Consider the following 19,458-nt stretch of genomic DNA (forward strand, 5'->3'; position numbering starts at 1 on the left):
AGAGAGAGAGAGAGAGAGAGAGCTACTGGGCCCATTACAGTTATAATGTGAAGCCGAGCCCCAGGTTAAAGCACAGCCGCGGCTCTGTGAGTCAGACCTCCGGTCTATTCCAGGATTGGCAGTTTAAACAACTCGCTCCAATTACCGCAGTTTTCATTCCATTATGGCCTCCCCACACTCACCCCAATCCCCCACCCCCTACCCCCTCACCAACAGCTCACCTCCTCATACAACCCCCCCCCCACCCCGCATGCCCGCGTGGAGGTGGAATTAGTTGGTGATGTTCCTACATGCATTTTCTCCAGCATTTTCTCCTTGTCTGTTTTTCCCTTTTTTCCTTCTCTTTTTTGCAGAGTCTGTTTTTTATTTATTTTCCCATGCAGCTCAAGAGAGTGGTCTGCTTACTGTTTTGTGCGTTCCTGGTGTCTTATAGCCGGTGTGTGTGTGTGTGTGTGTGTGTGTGTGTGTGTGTGTGTGTGTGTGTGTGTGTGTGTGTGTGTGTGTGTGTGTGTGTGTGTGTGTGTGTGTGTGTGTGTATGTTTGTGTGAGTGAAATGCTATGGCTCTTCACTGATATGTGAGTTGTGAAGCTTCTGCACAGGCAGTCAGTTAGCTCTCCTTTGCAGGGTCCTTTCGCAAATGAATGTCAGCACTGAGGCATGCAGGACGGATTAAGCACAAATGTATCAGGGATTTGAATTAATTGACCTCGTTAAGGCAAATCTCAATATGACTTTAATTGGATATAAAGGAGGTGTGTTTTTTTCCCCAGCTCCCAGCTGAATCATCGTCTAGGATGGCAGGCCGAAAGAGGACAGACTAGGAGGACTGAACATGCGTAACATTTTGTGTGCCGTTATATGTGTAACATTTAGTAGCAATAGCAGATCATTGTTTCCCGAACCTGTGGAGGTGTAGGAGGTAGGGTTGAGACTGAAACCTCTTCACATGCCCTGAATACTGAGTTTTGTTTCATGTTCAAGGTAAATATTAACAAACACATCCACTACTTGAGGCCCTGGGGACAGGGGGAGCTTTGATCTTCACTGAGCTTTCGGTAAATTAACATCGGCGATGGGCGGTACATTGAGGATGAAACACTAACTACCTGGGGTTGGAAATCTCTTTTGGAGGAAATTCTCATGGAGAGCACCAATGTGTTTCATCCATTACCAGGCACACGTGCTTTACTTTTGCTTAGTCTTACTGGGACGGAGGAAAGTCATTTTCATCACACCGAATGCATTCTGTAACAAGCACTTCCTCAGTAATTAAAATAACACCCAAATGTCAATCTACCAATGAACCAACTATCTGCCTGAGGTGACAATATATTTTCAAAAGAATGCTGGAATGTACTTCTCAAATTATGAAGTGACGGATTAATTAATTAGAAATATTAATGAATTTGAAATAAACTGCCACTGTCTGAATATGAAATGAAAATGATGTGGGAGGGAAGCAAAAAGAAGTAGATGGGTAAGTGCTGTTTGGGCTATGGAGATGTGTGTGTGTGTGTGTGTGTGTGTATATGTGTGTGTGTGTATGGAGACGTGTTTGTGTGTGTGTGTATGGAGACGTGTGTGTGTGTGTTTTAGTGTCTATGTATATGGAGACATGTGTGTGTATGCATGTGTGTGTGTTTGCTTGTGTGTGTATAGAGACGTGTGTGTGTGCCTCTGTGCCTCTGTCCTTCAACAAGCACTCTCACCACTGGCACTCTGAACACCACTGGCTCCTACAGATGGGGTCGCATATGTTGGGCTCGTTGCACTTAATTGTAGAATCCTGTGAATTCTGGCTTATCACCCTGCTCTTACCACCATCTTCATCTCAAGCTATTCTGTTATTTCCTTTGTTGGTTTACAAAAAGTAAAAGAAGGTCTTCACAGCCATGAAAAGGACAAAAATAGCTTAAAAACAGGATTTATAAAGTATCCATCTATCTATTTATCTATCTACCTATCTATCTATCTATCTATCTAAATTCAAGAAATGTTTGAAAAATATTCCAGCTGAAAAAAAAATCAGCTGTTTAATTGCTTGAACCAGCCTGTTGCATTTTACGATTTTATAATTTGAACACAGTCTTTGAGCGCTTTCTTTCTCTGTTTTGTTTATATCATTAAGACATCAGAAAAGAAACCTGGAGGTAAGCCCACATTTTACACACAAACACACACATAAACATGCATACAATCAACTCTAATTGTGCTCCACACACTCCACCTCATGGACTGGCTGAGGCGGTAGAAGCAGCGTGGGCAGGGCTGAGTCATCCTCAGTGTGAGGAAGGGCTTCTTCCAGCCCCGCAGTGTGATTCACTCCACAATCACTCCATTTGTGCTCTCCTAATTGCTGCTCACTTCAAGCAACAGGGAAAGCAGCAGGAGCAGCGCACACACACACATGCACTTACAAACACACACGCAAAAACAAACAAACACACACAGACACACACAGACACACAGACACACACACACACACACACACACACACACACACACACACACACACACACACACACTCACACACTCACACACTCACACACACACACACACACACGCACACGTAGGGATTGTTGCAAGAGACACATTAGCTCAGGTAAATCACTGCGACGACCCTTGCTGTGTGAAACTCGCGTGACTTTATCGCCAATCGATCCCACCGTCCAGTCTCCGTTACTCAGGAAGAGAGGAGGCCCAACGCGCCCCCTCACCCCCCCAACCCCAACCCACCCTACCTCCCACATTACCAACAAATCACCCACCCACACCAACACACACATTCAGTCACACACACTCTCACTCACAATTAAGAGCCTCAATACAGAGCAGAGTGGACTTTTACAGGTCGGGCTCTTTATGGCTTTAACATTGATCACCGTTCGGCTGAAAGAGGAAAGCCAGTCATTTATCGCTCCGAGGTGCTACCAGAACAATGATTAAAATGTGAGTCGGAGAGCAGGGGAAAGAAAAACAGGCGGAAACCATCACAGATTTTCCATTAGCCTCCAGGGAGGAGTGTACCGCTCCCGGTCGCCCGCTGAGGAGGGCTTTTAATGGGCAAGGAAGAGGAATTTATTCTAATGCCAGGGAAAGGTTATGGATGCCAGGCAACCGATCACCACTGATTAAGACAAAAGTGTGTGGAGAATGATGAACGCATACAAACACACCCACACATACAAAGGAACGTATACTGACACAGCGAGATGCACAACAAACATACAAACACATGCAAACAAACAAATACACACAGAGAGACACAGGGGAGTGTGTACATTTCTCTGTGTCTGTGTGTGCGTGTGTGTATGTGTATGTGTATGTGTATGTGTATGTGTATGTGTATGTGTATGTGTATGTGTATGTGTATGTGTATGTGTATGTGTATGTGTATGTGTATGTGTATGTGTATGTGTATGTGTATGTGTATGTGTATGTGTATGTGTATGTGTATGTGTGTGTATGTGTGTGTGTGTGTGTGTGTGTGTATTTGAACACACAACATCAGAGACCATTAGCATTGTTGTCTCTTCTCTGCAGGTAATGTTGCCTCATTCTGTGTGGCCAATCCTGGAGTAAATAAAAATGGAAGCCTCACTAACATGACTGACATGACTGCGTTGCTTTGCCTGGGCCATGCGGGTAATTAAGACCTGATGTGTTTAGGTGACTCAAGATGTCTTTTTTGGACATCTGTCACACACTGACACTCAGTCAGAGATAGGATGGGTGGGGTGAGAAAATATATGCAGGGACTCAAATGTGTCATTAGTCCCAAATATGTAGCCAAGAATAGAGCTGTCAAAGAAAGAGGGCAAAGCAGTGACAGCCACGAATCAGCATCAACAGAAAGTACACCTCACCCAGCTGAACTCCTCCTTTCTGACAGCCAATGACCTATTTATACTAACATACTGAGGCAAACTAGGAATTACTGGATTCGCTCAAACCACGATGACCAGGACAGTCAGAGGACATAGAAAACATGAGATCGCGGTTACTCATAATTGTTCTATGGCATAGTCCTGGGAGCATGACGGGGAATATAATTACTGTAACGAAACAAGCATTCATCCAAACCTGAGTGTTCTAAGAACCGCTACGGTCAGGGAGGTGATTGCGATTTCCAAAGGCAATACGGTGTTGTGACACACAACCAGTGTGTCTGTGTGGGAGAGACACAGACAATTATGACTGTCAGTGTCAGTGCTGGGCTGCTCATTCTCTGCTCATCAATCGGGCACCACTCCTCTGAGCATGCTCAGTGAGCCCCATCTGTCTCGCGCGGCAGCTCGTTAGCGACGGAAAGACATGCCGGGCTAACCCCGCTTGCCCCTGCACTCCTGCAGCCGTCATGTGGCTTCTCCTCCCACACGCCGAGGTCAGAGGTCGCGCTCCAGTCTCTCAACATTCCTGACTCCTCAGGCATCAACCCAGTTAATTTAACATGTGGGTTTCTGACTGGGATAAGTGAATGAACATGACATACTCAATACATACATAGATAATGCAATGGCTCTGATCGCAGTGAGTGACTGTAGGGATGTGCAAATGAAAACAAATAAAAAGATTGTACAAACAATCTGTCAAATATGTCGGCGCCAATATGACCACAGTCTTGTCATCAGCAAATAAGTGGAAATAATTCACTGGTTTACCAGACGGAAGGCAAAGGATGATTCACTGATAACCAGATGTAAATGTGTCTACAAACATAGACTTCAATGGGGTTGACAAGATCTGTTATAAACCCTTTAACCAAAATGAGGACAGTGAGTGATGTGGTTGGTACATAGTGGAGCAACAAGTACAGAGACAGATGAAGTGATGAGGAGAGTGGGAGAGAGATGATTACAGTAAATGAGAGGAGAAAATGCCATACACAATAACTAAAGAGGAGACAGAGAACGTGATTAGAGAAAAAGAGATCCCAGACAGATAGAGAAAAAAGCATTAAGGGAAGAGAAAATAGAAATTATAGAAAGGGAGAGAGAGAGAGAATGAGAGAAAGGCCTGTAGGAAGACAGGCGGACAGATCAGAGGATAGATCTGAGAGACTTGAGGAAGTGAGTGGAGACAGAGGGTGCGTTATGTGCCATAATCAGCACTGTTGTATTCGTGTGGATGGTGCGGTAGAGAGAGATGACTCACAGGCGATGCGCACGTGGGCCTTGCGGCTCTTGGTGGTGCCCGCCGAGCTCCAGGCCACGCACTGGCACCAGAAGTCCTCCAGGCCGAAGAGCTCCTCCACCTGCTGCCGGGTGATCTCGATGCTGGCCTCACGCACCACCAGACCTGCGGGGGAGAAGAAAGGGCACAGACGAGCAGTCAGAGACGGCCCACCACTGCCAGCGTCAGGATCACAGAGCAGCCTAATGCCCACCACTGCCTGCGTCAGGATCACAGAGCAGCCTAATGCCCACCACTGCCTGCGTCAGGATCACAGAGCAGCCTAATGCCTACCACTGCCTGCGTCAGGATCACAGAGCAGCCTAATGCCCACCACTGCCTGCGTCAGGATCACAGAGCAGCCTAATGCCCACCACTGCCTGCGTCAGGATCACAGAGCAGCCTAATGCCCACCACTGCCTGCGTCAGGATCGCAGAGCAGCCTAATGCTGCACAGAGTGGGCTGAGAGGCAATACAAGTCGAAGAACAACGGGCGAAGAACAACATACACCGAAGCACATCGGCAACACAAGGAAAGACGGCATAACACACTTTCGTTAATCGACTGGCGAGAGTTTCGCCTAAATAAACACCAAAACTAATTTAGAGAAATACACATAGTGTGAAAGCACACACACAAACACACACACACAGACACACATACAGTATATACCCACAGTTAAGAGATATAGTAATCTCATTTTGTTGCTTAATATACTTTATCTACGGCTCACTGTAACACACCAACAAACTGCTCTCTGTTAAACACACCAACACACAGCTCACTGTAAAACACACCACATGCAGCCCAGGTTTAGTGTTTCCTGAGCATGTTCGTCCAATGCAGTGTTCCAATAGAAATCATGTTTTTAAAAGGTAAGCAGTAGATGGAAATGTGTGTTTAGCTCATACACCTTCATTAATTATAAGCACTACAACAACCATGTTGCTGTCAAAACCTAACGATAACGAATGGATTCATTACTGAATGTGGATGTAGAAGAATGGATTACTGATGTATGTTTATACTTGGATAGCACTTTCCTACCTACTCCAAAACTACCTACTAGCTCCCTATATCCATCATAAGGGATAACACAACAATGAACATCATTATAAAGACGCCCTTCACTCTACTGCGTCCCCACTATCCATTTTCACACATTTTCCTCGGTCAGCATTGGTAACTTTGTAGAGAAAAAAAGCTCTGTCTTCTCTTTGTTCCTCCTGGCCTCTGCGAGTACCACACATGCTTGATTAAAAACGTAAAACTCCAACAAATGTCAACACAAGAGCGGAAGAGAGATAAATAAAGGAGGGGAAAGCGAGTAGCAGGGACAGTAGCAGCATGTGATTGTAACCGAGTCTCTTTATTAGGCCACAGGGCCTGTGCCAGCCTCACCGAGTCTCTTTATTGAGCCGCGGGGCCTGTGCCAGCCTCACCGAGTTGGTGCTGTCCGCCAGAGCCAGATCTGCGTGCCATGCCAGCCTGCAAATCCTGTTTGCTAACTCCGCTGATTACAGTTGTGTGTGTGTGTGTGAGCGGACTGCAGTGCATAGTAATGAGTGTGTACGTATGCACACACACACACACACACACACACACACACACACACACACACACACACACACACAGCCTGTACACACACAATATATGTAGATTCACAAGACAGATTAACAATGAATAAATAGTAATTCATATACAGCTGCAGACCTAACGCATACACAAACCCACATTTACAAAATACACACAGGCACACATGACCTCACACACACTCATAGACACACACACACACACACACACACACACACACACACACACACACACACACACACACACACACACACACACACACACACACACACACACACACACACACACACACACACACACACACACACACACACACACACTTAGCATAGATCAGACAGGATGTCTGGCACTACGGAGCATCCTTATAGAAAACTACTCTAACTCCTCAACGCTTGCATTCTTTTTATCCTGACATCTTTATCACAAGTTAATGCGCAACACGAGTTGTGTATGGAGCTCTCAGGACAGATGACGCTTAACGATGCCCAGCGGAGGAGACAGGATGCACATTCCAACTCAAGCACTCCTCACAGCACCACAGGCACAGCTGCACCTGGCTGGCGGACATCATTCAGCCTCCGTGGGCCTAAATGATGTCTCACGCTCTCCATATTGCATCAAGGATTCCTGAATTGGAACTGCGGGCTTGTAACCACGTTATCTCTTTACTTGCTGTTGCTACGCTGTGCTCCTGGCTGCTGCCTTCAAGATGCTAAGGGACAAGAAACAGAGCTACTTATCATGCTGTGGAAGCAAGACATACTGCTGTGCGGTGCAAGAGCAACACAAAAAAACTTTTTTTTTTTTTTGAAGAGTAAGCATGGAGCATGTCTCTGAGGTTAATGTCTTTTAAAAGCACATTGTAGTGCCACTGTTTGGGAGACAACACCTGGTCTACCACATGTGCTGAGACTCTGCTTCACCAGTGGGTGCTAATGTGTCTCCCTGAATGACCATGAGCCAACAAGGTGTGTGTGTGTGTGTGTGTGTGTGTGTGTGGGTGTGTGTGTGTGTGTGTGTGTGTGTGTGTGTGTGTGTGTGTGTGTGTGTGTGTGTGTGTGTGTGTGTGTGTGTGTGTGTGTGTGTGTGTGTGTATGTGTGTGTGATGTGAATATGCGCACATAGCGCGATGTTAGGCCCTGCAGGTTGATTGGGGCTGGTGGTATGGTTGGCTCTTGGTGCCAGGGACTTTAGCCTGCACCACAAAGCCTGAATAATCCCCTCTGCAACTGCCCACTAGGGATGGGCACAGAAATCATACCCCGTCCTATCATGATTATTCTGCCAAGCGTGATATGATTATGATATCACATCAGATGCCATGTATCATACATCTTTCAGTGTTGAATTACTGACATTCACAATGTGCTTTCAGGTTATTAGTATACTACAAGGATATCAGAATCAGCTGATTTCCTGGTTTCGTTTATAAAGTATTTTTGTCAGTGTCAAAAAGAAGACAAGGCAACAGTCACTGAAAAGCTTATTTTCCATGCATGCTGTATACGTTAAGAGAAATGGAGATTCAAACTACTCTATAGCAACTCTCTTGACCAAAAACAACAACCTAAAATCTAATTCCACTAACTCAGTCACTGATGACCAATCACCTGCTTGAGCTGCCTGAAGATGGAAAGCAGAGCTGTGAGCCAGTCAGAACTACAGCAGCACAAGATGGAGGCCCATCATGCATCTCTCTCAAGGGAGCTGCTCCTCAACATTGGCCCTAACACTCAACCAACACACCTCACTTCACCCCCCCCCCCCCCCACTTCACCCACTCCTCCTCTCTCTCTCTCTCTCTCTCTCTCTCACTCTCTCTCTCTCTCTCTCTCTCTCTCTCACACACACACACACTTTCTCTCTCACTCTCTCTCTCTCTCTCTCTCTCTCTCTCACACACACACACACACTATCTCTGCGCACTGACACGGAAGAATCTGACCTTGTTTGTGAACCGCCATGACCATAAATAATTAAAGCGTTTGTGATTTTCTCCACACGCTGGCTTGCCTCCAGATTACTGTAAAGAGGGGCAGGGGAAGGCTAAGGGAATGAGTGAAATTGAGAGAGCAGCGTGAGTGGGAACCAGTAGGGAAAAAGGAAGAGTGTGCCTTGAAGAAAAGCACACCATCTTACATCACCTTACATCATGTGCCTTTGATACCACACCTTGCTCTAATACTTAGGGCTAATTTCAAGTGCACTCCAGATTGGTGGAGTTTAACTGGAGGAGTATGGAGCTAGCCAATCAGAGGTCAGATTCGCAATTCCCTTGGAGTTCAAGCGCTGAACAAAAATGGATACCTTCACTGATATAACTTATCTATACCATGACGCCATTAATGACGGAATTAATATTGCCTTTTATTCTAATTACATGATGTTGATGTACACTATAGCCACTGGAATTAATATTGACTTTTATTCTAATAACATGATGTAGATATAAATTATAGTCACTGGAATTAATATTGCCTTTTATTCTAATAACATGATGTAGATTAAATTATAGTCACTGGAATTAATATTGCCTTTTATTCTAATAACATGATGTTGTCCACTAGTCGATGAGGCTACTTGTATTTTCTGTTGCCTCATCACACAGCATTGTGTATTTGAATGATAAAAGCTGTGCCAGTCTAAATATTGAACAATATTGAAATATTGAATCATCATCTTCCAAATGTACTATACTTTCAATGACTGGCACTTTCCTATTATTTTTGGCTATCCATACTGTATATATATATCAGATAAGCAAGTCAACCAGTTTAGATCAAGTAACCGATACTAAATCACTAGCTGTAAATGTTAAAACAGCTTCTGTTGAACATCCTCAACCAGACACAAGCTCCCCTGTAAACACAAATGGTGGTGACATACAGTATCTGAGCCTTGTCAAACAACAAGTAATTGTGACATTAACTTATTGTACTGTACATGCACTTTCCATGGTCAACCTCGCCGGAACTGCCAGTTATAATGATTCATTATTAATGCGATCATCAGTGTTAGCCTTAACTTTGCTATTGATCAACGTCACTGACAGTGGCGTGAAAATGGCAGCCGGGGGAGGTGTTAGCATGTTGATTAAACTCCTCAAATGAAGAGCACTCCCTTCCAATGCTCAAAGTCATCACTCAAACGGGGCCACAGTGTACATTACACCGGTGTAACTACACATAATTAACTCAAGTTCATCTGGGTAAATCAATGGGCCAGCTCATGGGGGATTAGTGGAGACGATACCTCACTTAGTGGAGACGATCCCTCACTGTTAGGGAGTGTTTAAAAAGAGCCATGCGGCAGTGCAGAAACTCCTGCCTTTACGGCTGAGGACAAGGACCAGGAACCGATACCATATTGTTTTGTTGTGTTATGATCTGGATGACACACAGAGAGATTTAATCTCGGCATTTCCTCTCACGAGCTAAAAGGAGAAAAAGGTTTATTTTAGCAATCTAGTAAGTGCTGGTCTACTGGACATTGTGAGGGGATTTAATGGCCAGTTGGTAGTAGGGACTTGATTTGAACAGGATCGCATTAACATTGCATAACAAGGCACATGGTCATCCATTTGTATTTTCTGTGTTATTGATTCAACTATGCAAACAAAAAAGAACTCAATCAATGGTACATTATTACACAGTGGCTTAGACACATACTGTACGTATCTCATCTTCAAAAATAACTCTCTACAACTAAACATTTGCTTTATCCTCTCGTTCTAATGTGCAGCATTGGCTAGCATCATATTTCTGCCAGCGAGGGTAAAGGCTTTGGCAGTGCTTCAGAGAGGAGATCGATTCTGAAACATATGAGTAGGTGTTTCTCCTTGAAGGCACTCCATTGGCCTCCCACCTCCCCCCTCCCAAAAAACAACATAAGCAATGGTCTGATGATCCCCCTCCCAGCCTGCAGACAGAAAATCTCTCACCGTTAATGACTCTGGTAGGCTTGTGTTTAGCTGGTGATGTAGGTTGATTCATTTTTATTGCCGTTTGATGTTTTTAAATTAAGGTGTTTACAAGTCAAAAGTCTCTCTCTGTCACTCCGCAGCACCTTTTCTTCTTTCTTACCCTCTCTTTGCACTTCTGTTTTCACTTCTTCCATTTCCTTGTCTATCTCTCATTCCTTTTTCTGTACTCTCTCCATCCCCCCCCTCTCTCTCTCTCTCCACCCCCCCCCCCCTCTCTCTCTGTCGTGTGTGCAGTGGGGTGAGGCGCCATGCTCTCTCTCTTTCTATCTCTCTCTCCCTCTCCCTCCCTCTGTCTCTCTCCATCCCCCTCTCTCTCTTTCTATTTCTCTCTCTCTCCATCCCCCCCCCCCCCCCCCCTCTCTCTGTCGTTCAGTGTGTGCAGTGGGGTGAGGCGCCATGCCGGGGTCCAGCAGACTGGCCAGATAAGAGTCTTGGCCGACTACGTCTGCTAATCTACTGTCTGCCCCGCCAAAGAGAGCAAGAGAAGGAGAGAGAGAACGAGAGAGAGGGTGAGAAAGAGAGAGGTAGAGGAGAAAGAAAGACAACATAATGGATGAGGAGAAAAAAGAGAAATAAAGACAAAAGAAAGTCAAAGAGTAAGGAAGAGAGATAAAAAGTGAGAAGGCATAAGGGATACGTGAAGGAGACAGAGAGAGACAGAGAGAGAGAGAGAGAGAAAGAGAGATCAGGCATGTGATCATGTTTCCATCAGCCGAATAGGTATTGACCAGGCGAGGCAGTCTCTATCGTCTATGTGCAGCTCTTTTCTGTCAGTCAGAGGAAATCCGACACGACTGGGGTGTGTGTGTGTGTGTGTGTGTGTGTGTGTGTGTGTGTGTGTGTGTGTGTGTATGTGTGTGTATGTTCTCATATGGTCAACTTGGGCACGGATTTATGTGTGTGTGTGTATATAATATATATGTATAAATATATGTGTGTGTGTGTGTGTGTGTGTGAGTGTGTGTGTGTGTGTGTGTGTTTGTGTGTGTGTAAGAAAGGAGTGTGAGAAAGAGAAAGATTCATGTTGTGTGGGCTTTGAGTTACACATCATCACAAACTGCCTGGCGGAATGGCAAAGGGCGCAAACGCACAACGCTAACTTCTCCTTTGTCAGAGTCAGACCTCAGAGGCTCGTCTCTCCTTCCCTCTCCCTCTCCCTTTCCCTTTTACTCTATCGCTCTCTCTCAAAAAAGAATGATTTTGCCACAAGCACCAGCGCCACCCAGCTCACACACTCACACACACACACACACACACACACACACACACACACACACACACACACACACACACACACACGAACAAACATGCTGTGTTCTTTCTCCTCGCATTTTCTTCTTCAAGCACACCTCCCAACAACCGTTTCTCTCTATCCCTTTCTCAGGTGCCGAAGCGGACTCCTGGCAACCAACCCTGTGGGCAGGTGTGACAGGTCTATTAAAAAAGCCTCTCAAAGCCTTAGAGGAACACACTACAGTCCCATTCCCATTCCCCACACCCTCCCCCTCGGTCCTCTGCTAACTGTGGCCACCCCTGCTGACCATAAAAGGTGCTTTTTCTAACCTGAAGTTGATTGCGGATAAGAAACACAGGGAGGAGGTTCTGCTGGTGTAAGCGGTATTAGTGAGGGAGTCGAAACTCCTCTTTTTTTTGCGAGCTTCCTCCAAGGACTCGCGTCTCGGAGGTGGCACTCTTTTTCAGCATCTGTTTGAATTGGCTGCCAACGGATATGCGCAGAGGCCAAGCGTAAACACTAACTCCATTTTAATGGGTCATGAGTAATTAACTTGGATGGGTTTCACTTCAATTTCCTCTTATCGTTAGCATACGGGTGTGTTTATGTGTGTGTGAGGGGCGGGCGGGGGGGTAAATAGGAGACACAGTGAGTGTTATGTGTGCATGGGTGCGTGTGTGTTGTGTGTGCATTAATGTGTATGTGTATGTGTATGTGTGAGTGTGTGTGTGTGTGTATAAGTGTGTGGATGGGTGGATGTTTGTGTAAGACAGGAAGAGAAGGAAAAGAGAGAGAGATAGAATAAGAGAGGGTGGAAAGAGAACAAAAGCGGGAGATATGGAATGGAGAGTGAGGAAAGGAAAATGAGAAAGAAGGGACGGAAAGAGAAGGTTTGAATAGAAGAGTGAAAGAAAGGGTAGAAGAGTGAAAGAAAGCAAGAAAAGGAGACGCCAGAACAACAAAGAGCAACAATGAGCGATGGAAGCAAAGACGTGGAGGGAAAGGTCGAGGCTGCGGTGAGGCAGACAGAGAGCCCACTTCAGCCCTCTCCCCACCGACCGCAGCCCAGCACAATGACCGCTGTTGTTTAAGAAAGAACAGACCAGCCCTCCGGCCTTGGGACAGGCAAACACACTCTCTCTCTCTCTCTCTCTCTCTCTCTCTCTCTCTTTCTCTCTCTCTCTCTCTCTCACACACACATAAACACAGTATCCCTCTCTCTCTCTCTCTCTCAGTCACTCACTCTCCCACACACACTCCCACACACACACACAAACTCTCTCTCCCTCTGACTCTCTGTGTCTCTCTCACTCACTCACACACACACTATAAACACAACACACACACCCACAGCTCTTCCTCTGATTGGCTGCATTCAGCATTCGGCAGGTAATGGAGTTCTCCTGGCTGCCCACAGGTAGCAATCAAGCCCTCACTCCCCCTCCACCACCTCACCACCCTCACCACCCTCTTATTACCTCCTGTGGAACTCACAGCGTAGGGGGCTGGTGATTGAGCGGCTGGATCACTGGCACCCCGTGGACGAGGTGAGGGCTTTTAAACGGTCGCCATGCATCCTGGGTGGTCAGCAGCCCCCTCAGGCCGCTTTTTTTCTCTTTTTGTTGAGGGGAAATGAAGATGGAGACTGGACCAGGGTTATCAGAGGTGGAGAGGTGAGCTGAGGTGGTGTTGTAGAGTTTACTGCTGATCCTGAAAATGGAGTGCTTAGAGTAATTTACTTGGGATCAAGACTGAGAGATATGGCAGAGGTGTGAGTAAGAGGGGCTCCAGCCAGCCGTCATTCTGTCTAGCAGTTCTGTATAAAACACTTTGTTATGGTGCATTTGAGACAACTCAGAATTCAAAAAGTCCAACATGATATTTCCCAGCTCCGACTCCAATGTGTTTGAGCCAAAATGTAAACACAATAATGTGAGGATGACTCATCAGCTCTATTTTTCATTTTTGTTCTATCTGCTGGGCATCAATAATTATGTACAACTTGAAAGAAACAAAAAATGGGTGAACTTAGTCAGCAGGCTCACGTTGTAAACATTTATAGCAATGGTTAGACTCAAGCAAAGTTGGTGTGCATCATGTACAACTTGTTAATGCTTATCATTTTGGATTTGTGTGTTTTTCTCTTTTTGACACATTGCCTCTTCACACATCCTCTCATAAAAAAAACTGACCTTTGACGTAGTCAAGGTCTCGGTAAGGCTCTGTTAGGTGCGTCACCATATTGATAACAATGTCAAATTGATTAAATTAGGCGCCTCACAGAAGCTGAGTTTCTGAGTCAGACCTCCAGAGCTTCTGACTGACTTGAACACGCCATTACAGGTCAAGGTAGACACTATGTTAAACGTCACGTCTCTGCTACCCGAGTGCCGGCATGCTGCCCAACAACACACACTATGTCACACACACACACACACACACACACACACACACACACACACACACACACACACACACACACACACACACACACACAGCGCACACCCACACACACACGCACACACACACACACACACACACACACACACACACACACACACACACACACACACACAGACTAACACACACTGGGGCAGCATTATGTCGGTTTTGTTTGGTTCTCTGTAAACAAGCAGAACAGCCATTACGAGCGGTTCTCTTAACAGTCACATAGCAGGATCTCTGTTTAAAAGAAGTTGAGGGACTGACACACACACACACACACACACACACACACACACACACACACAGAAACACACACTCACACACACACACACACACACACACACACACACACACACACTGAAAAAAGCTGCTTCAAAGCGGCTACAGTTACTCACAATGGTGGCACGCTCTCAACTTTGGGCACAGGGGGAGACAAGGAGAAGTCTGACCTTGAGACTGCAGTGCTAGAGGGCAGTAAGGAAGGGCAAGCAGTCGCAGTCACAGTCACAGACACAGACTATGACGATGTGATCGTCCCTACAGGTGATTATGCTCTCTGGCTGCCATGCCATTGAGCCGGGCTCTTTGGTGTGGCGGTCAGAGAGCAGGTTTCTCCCTCTTCTGCTCTGAGCTTCTCCCCGGGTTCCAGCCCGGGTGGGGTGACCACGCTCTCCCTTCGCTATAAATGGTGTCAGAAGTGGGATGCCCTGCTGTGAGGTCATCGGAAGCGCAATCATGAACATTGTGTGAGGGACCCCCAGGAATGTTGACCCCGTGTGAAGGACCCCATGGTTGGGTGAAGCACCGTGTGAAGGACCCCATGGGTGAAGCACTTGTGTGGGGTGCTCTGGATGGGATGGGAGAAGCATAATGCTAGTCTGTGTGAAGCCTGTGTGTGTACAGTGGTTGCACTTCCAGAAGGTGAAGGTAGTGTGACGATGTGATCGTCCCTACAGGTGAATATGCTCTCTGGCTGCCATGTCATTGAGCCGGGCTCTTTGGTGTGGCGGTCAGAGAGCATGTTTGGCACCCCGTAGACCCGGGTTCAAGCCCGGGTGGGGTGACCACGCTCTCCCTTCGCTACACAGACACAGTGTGCCAACGCACTAACGAACACAACGAGACCATGGGCAGGGCTAAACACACACTATGTTAGCAACAGCCCTGCCATGCCAACATGCCCGCATGAAGAAAACCACAAACAGAGAGAGAGCTATACACACACCCACACACAAGGAGAAGAATGCTGCTGCCAGATCTTTATTCAGGTCGGGTCTAAAACAGTGGGTCAAGTCTGGCACTCCCTCTTCACAGAAACGCACGCATGCACTCACACACACATACAGAGATAGCCACCAACTCTGTATTGTCCCAACACTGCTTGTTATTTCAGTGGTTTCTGAGATGTGTGTGTCTGACAAAAAGGCCCTCAGCAAGAAATCACACACATCCACAGTCAAGAACATCCATCAAAACACACACACACACACGCACAAACACACACACACACACACACATCCACAGTCAAGAACATCCATCAAAACACACACACACACACGCACAAACACACACACACGCACACACACACACACACACACAAACACACACATACAAACAAACACAAATACACATCCACAGCTCCTCACTGTGTCTTAATGACATCCAGGGACCAGCAGGCAGACACAAAGCACAAACAATAAGACTGTTAACAGCAGCGAATCAGTGCTAGGCTGGTTTTATAGGGCACTCTTATAGGGGGCCTTGGAGTTTAACGAGCCCAGTTCTCCGTTAGGCAGAGACATTCCGCTCTCATTATGAGACGAAGGGGAGAAGCTCAGAGCAGAAGAGGGAGGAAAAAACAGAGGAGAAAAGTAAAGGAAAAAAAGAGAATCTCTTCTGAATTATTCATTTACTCGGTTTTCCAACAGTGTGAGCGCCCGAGGGTGGGAGTGTGTGTGTGTGTGTGTGTGTGCGTGTGTGTGTGTGTGTGTGTGTGTGTGTGTGTGTGTGTGTGTGTGTGCATGAGTGAGTGGGTAACCCCATCCATGTTTGTCTTTACATTTAATGAAATACTTGAAGCAGAGATTGAAGCATAGATACTCACACATCCAGCATTAGGTACGAACCCAAAATCACACACACACAAACACACACACACACACAACATAGCACGTACAAGCACACTTACACACACACACACACACACACACACACACAACACACACACACACACAGCGCGGCTTACCTGAGGTCTCGTCCACGCGCTCCTCCACGGTGTGCTCCTTCTGATGGACCCACTCGCTGTTGCACTTGAAGTAGATCTGCGTGGCCGGGGTGGCCTTGCAGTACAGGTTCACTGGCTTGTTCTTCACGATGTAGGCCTCCTCCGGCTCAAACAGGAAGTGGGGCAGCGGCTCGGGCGGGTCCGACGGGAACGTCTCTGGAAGCTCCCCCAGCCCCATGTAGTCGTCCTCCACTAGAAGAGGGGAGAGAGAGAGAGAGAGAGAGAGGGAAGGGTTAATCGTCTGGAGCATAAGACTTAGAGATCGAAATGAAAGTTCTTACAAGACATTTGTAGGATGTTCAGGACATCACCATTGTGTGTGTGTGCGTGCATGTGAGGGTGTGTGTGGGTGTGTGTGTGTTTGTGTGTGTGTGTGTGTGTGTGTTTACGGCTGAAAGGAGTGCTTGTTTCATCGACATCATGACAAACGGCATCATAATTCAAAATTACAACAAAAAAACACCAATAAAACCGCTTACTGAACTCATAAAGCTTGTACACCCTACGCCTAGACGACTGTTCTTCCCGAGAAATTGTAACGTGCGATGTTCAGACATGTTTGTTTGCCAGGTGCGTTGTAGTTCTCATGCGCTTCCTCTATAAGCATAACTCACTTCAAACAGAGGCTGTCAGAGGCTCTCCCTCCTCTCTCCCTCTCAATCTCTCTCTCTCTCTCGCTCTCTCTCTCTCTCTCTCTCTCTCTCTCGTCTCTCTGGCTCTCTCTCTCCCTCTCAATCTCTCTCTCTCTCTCTCTCTCTCTCTCTCTCTCTCTCTCTCTCTCTCTCTCTCTCTCTCTCTCTCGTGCTATTTAAACGTGCCATAGAGGCTAGCAGCAGCTGAAGCGGAGTGATGGTGCCTGAGGATGATGTTATAACTGTCAATAAAATAATAGCTGTGGATCAAAGGCCACAACGCATCTGTATTCTCACGGTTGGAATAATTCATACGGATATGAATACATAACTCTGAGCTGTCTTTTTCTCAAATGCACATATCCATGGGCCTTTCAAGAGATTAAATACCAAGAATATAATGGTCTCTGGGTTTTTAGCTATTCTCTGTTAGGCTTTAACTTCAGCTACTAGTTTTGGAGACAAAAGCGAAGCTAAGGTTCTCATATGTGCTGAAGCATTCCTCCCCCAAATGTACGGGAGAGGAGGATGATGAGGGGCTTTTTTAGGTTTCTGTTTCATTTGGAGGGGCGGGGGTTAGTGGGAATGGGGGTGGAGGGGTGGTGAAGGGGGGAGTGTGTGAGGGTGGAGGGGGGAGTGTGTGAGGGGAGAGGGGGGAGTGTGTGAGGGGTGAGGGGAGAGGGGTCTCTGTTTTATTCAATTCCACAGATATTTCTGCTACAGACTTTTAACCTCCCCTGTAATTACATCTCCCTTTCATCAAAGTGGTTCCTTCACTCTCTCAGCCACTGATCATCTCGCTAGTGTCTGCCCTATCAAACACACTCCAGCACACACACACACACACACACACACACACACACACACACACACACACACACACACACATGCACGCATGCGCACACACAGACACACACACAGAGACACACAGAGATACACACACCCACACACACTTATATATTTATATATATCCTACAGCTTATGTCCTATAGTACACCTTCCACCAAACTTCTACGTGAGCATGAAAACAATACACTATTAAGCATCACAATACTTTAAAAACACACGCAGAGGCGTTCGCTTGAAGTGTGGAACTTTAGTATATACTGCATTTGCATCTCTGGGTGACGATAGGACGCTCCATCATGCCTCCTGCATACTAAAGTGCTCCGGGGTGCTTGCAAACGGCGGAGAGGATCGCAGCCCCCATTTGTCACTTCCAGAAGTATTCTATTCTTATAACACCCGACCGGCAGCCATCAATTATTTACAGTCGAACACGGATGAATCAGCCCGGTAGCGGCTCCATCAGGGGGACTAGTGAGGGAGAGGTGAAGTCACCCACATCACCAATTCATTTTTCCTGCAGTTCCAACAGCTTGCCACACTCCAGCTCTCTTTCCCTCTCTCTCTCTCTCTCTCTCTCTCTCTCTCTCTCGCCTTTGCTTAGCATTTCTACACCAACGGTAGACAATGCTTTTTATCCAGCACCCATGTACTCAGTGAGAGCGAGAGACACTGGAGAAATCAAAACTCAAATGTCTTCCACCTTAGCATCGATGGAACATAGCAACGACTGACAAACAAGTCAATTCGGCTGGGGCTGTTATGAGTGGTAGCAATGAGCAATGAGGCCCTAGGCCCCACACAACATCCTAAATCAGTACCCTAACGGTCACTCTATCCCCGCTCCCTAAGGCCTATCGGGAGGGACTTACCGGCACACTGAAAAATGAAGCGAGTGAAGCGAACACTGTAATCATCTCTATCTATCTATCTCTCTCAGTCACAAACACACCCATACACAGAGTTCAGAGTTGAACAGAGGGCAGAGCAGAGCAGAGCAGAGGGGTCCAGCAGGGCCTCCCTGAGTGAGAGAGGGGGTGTCTGCTTCCTATCAGCAGCAGCTCCTAAATCACTGCGGGCCCTTTTATCTGGGGCTAATCGCCTGCTAATTGAAGAGTAGCCATAAACACGCCGTGAACCTTTGGCCCCGGCCATCTTACAGGTGTGCCTGCGCCCAGAGCCTAGGCTCAGCCGGACTGAGTGAGTGCCTGAGAGTGAGCACCAACCCTGTGTTTAAAGGGGCCCCCGTTCAGGAGCTGGGTGCTCT

The 19,458-nt window shown here is 46.6% G+C and overlaps 1 protein-coding gene across 1 annotated transcript in view; it reads right to left on the bottom strand.

Annotated features, from left to right (window-relative positions):
• The window catches only part of unc5cb (unc-5 netrin receptor Cb), a gene marked incomplete at its 3' end in the record, with an annotated part of 155,429 nt that overhangs the window by 66,798 nt on the left and 69,173 nt on the right, over positions 1-19,458 (bottom strand). The window contains exons 2-3 of the mRNA XM_080833862.1: positions 16,675-16,905; positions 5,156-5,299 (exon numbers count right to left, since the gene is read on the bottom strand). Of these exons, the coding sequence (XP_080689988.1) occupies positions 5,156-5,299; positions 16,675-16,905 (375 nt within the window). The remainder of the gene's footprint in view (positions 1-5,155; positions 5,300-16,674; positions 16,906-19,458) is intronic.

This window comes from Sprattus sprattus (genome assembly GCF_963457725.1).
Source record: "Sprattus sprattus genome assembly, chromosome: 3".
NCBI lineage: Eukaryota > Metazoa > Chordata > Actinopteri > Clupeiformes > Clupeidae > Sprattus > Sprattus sprattus.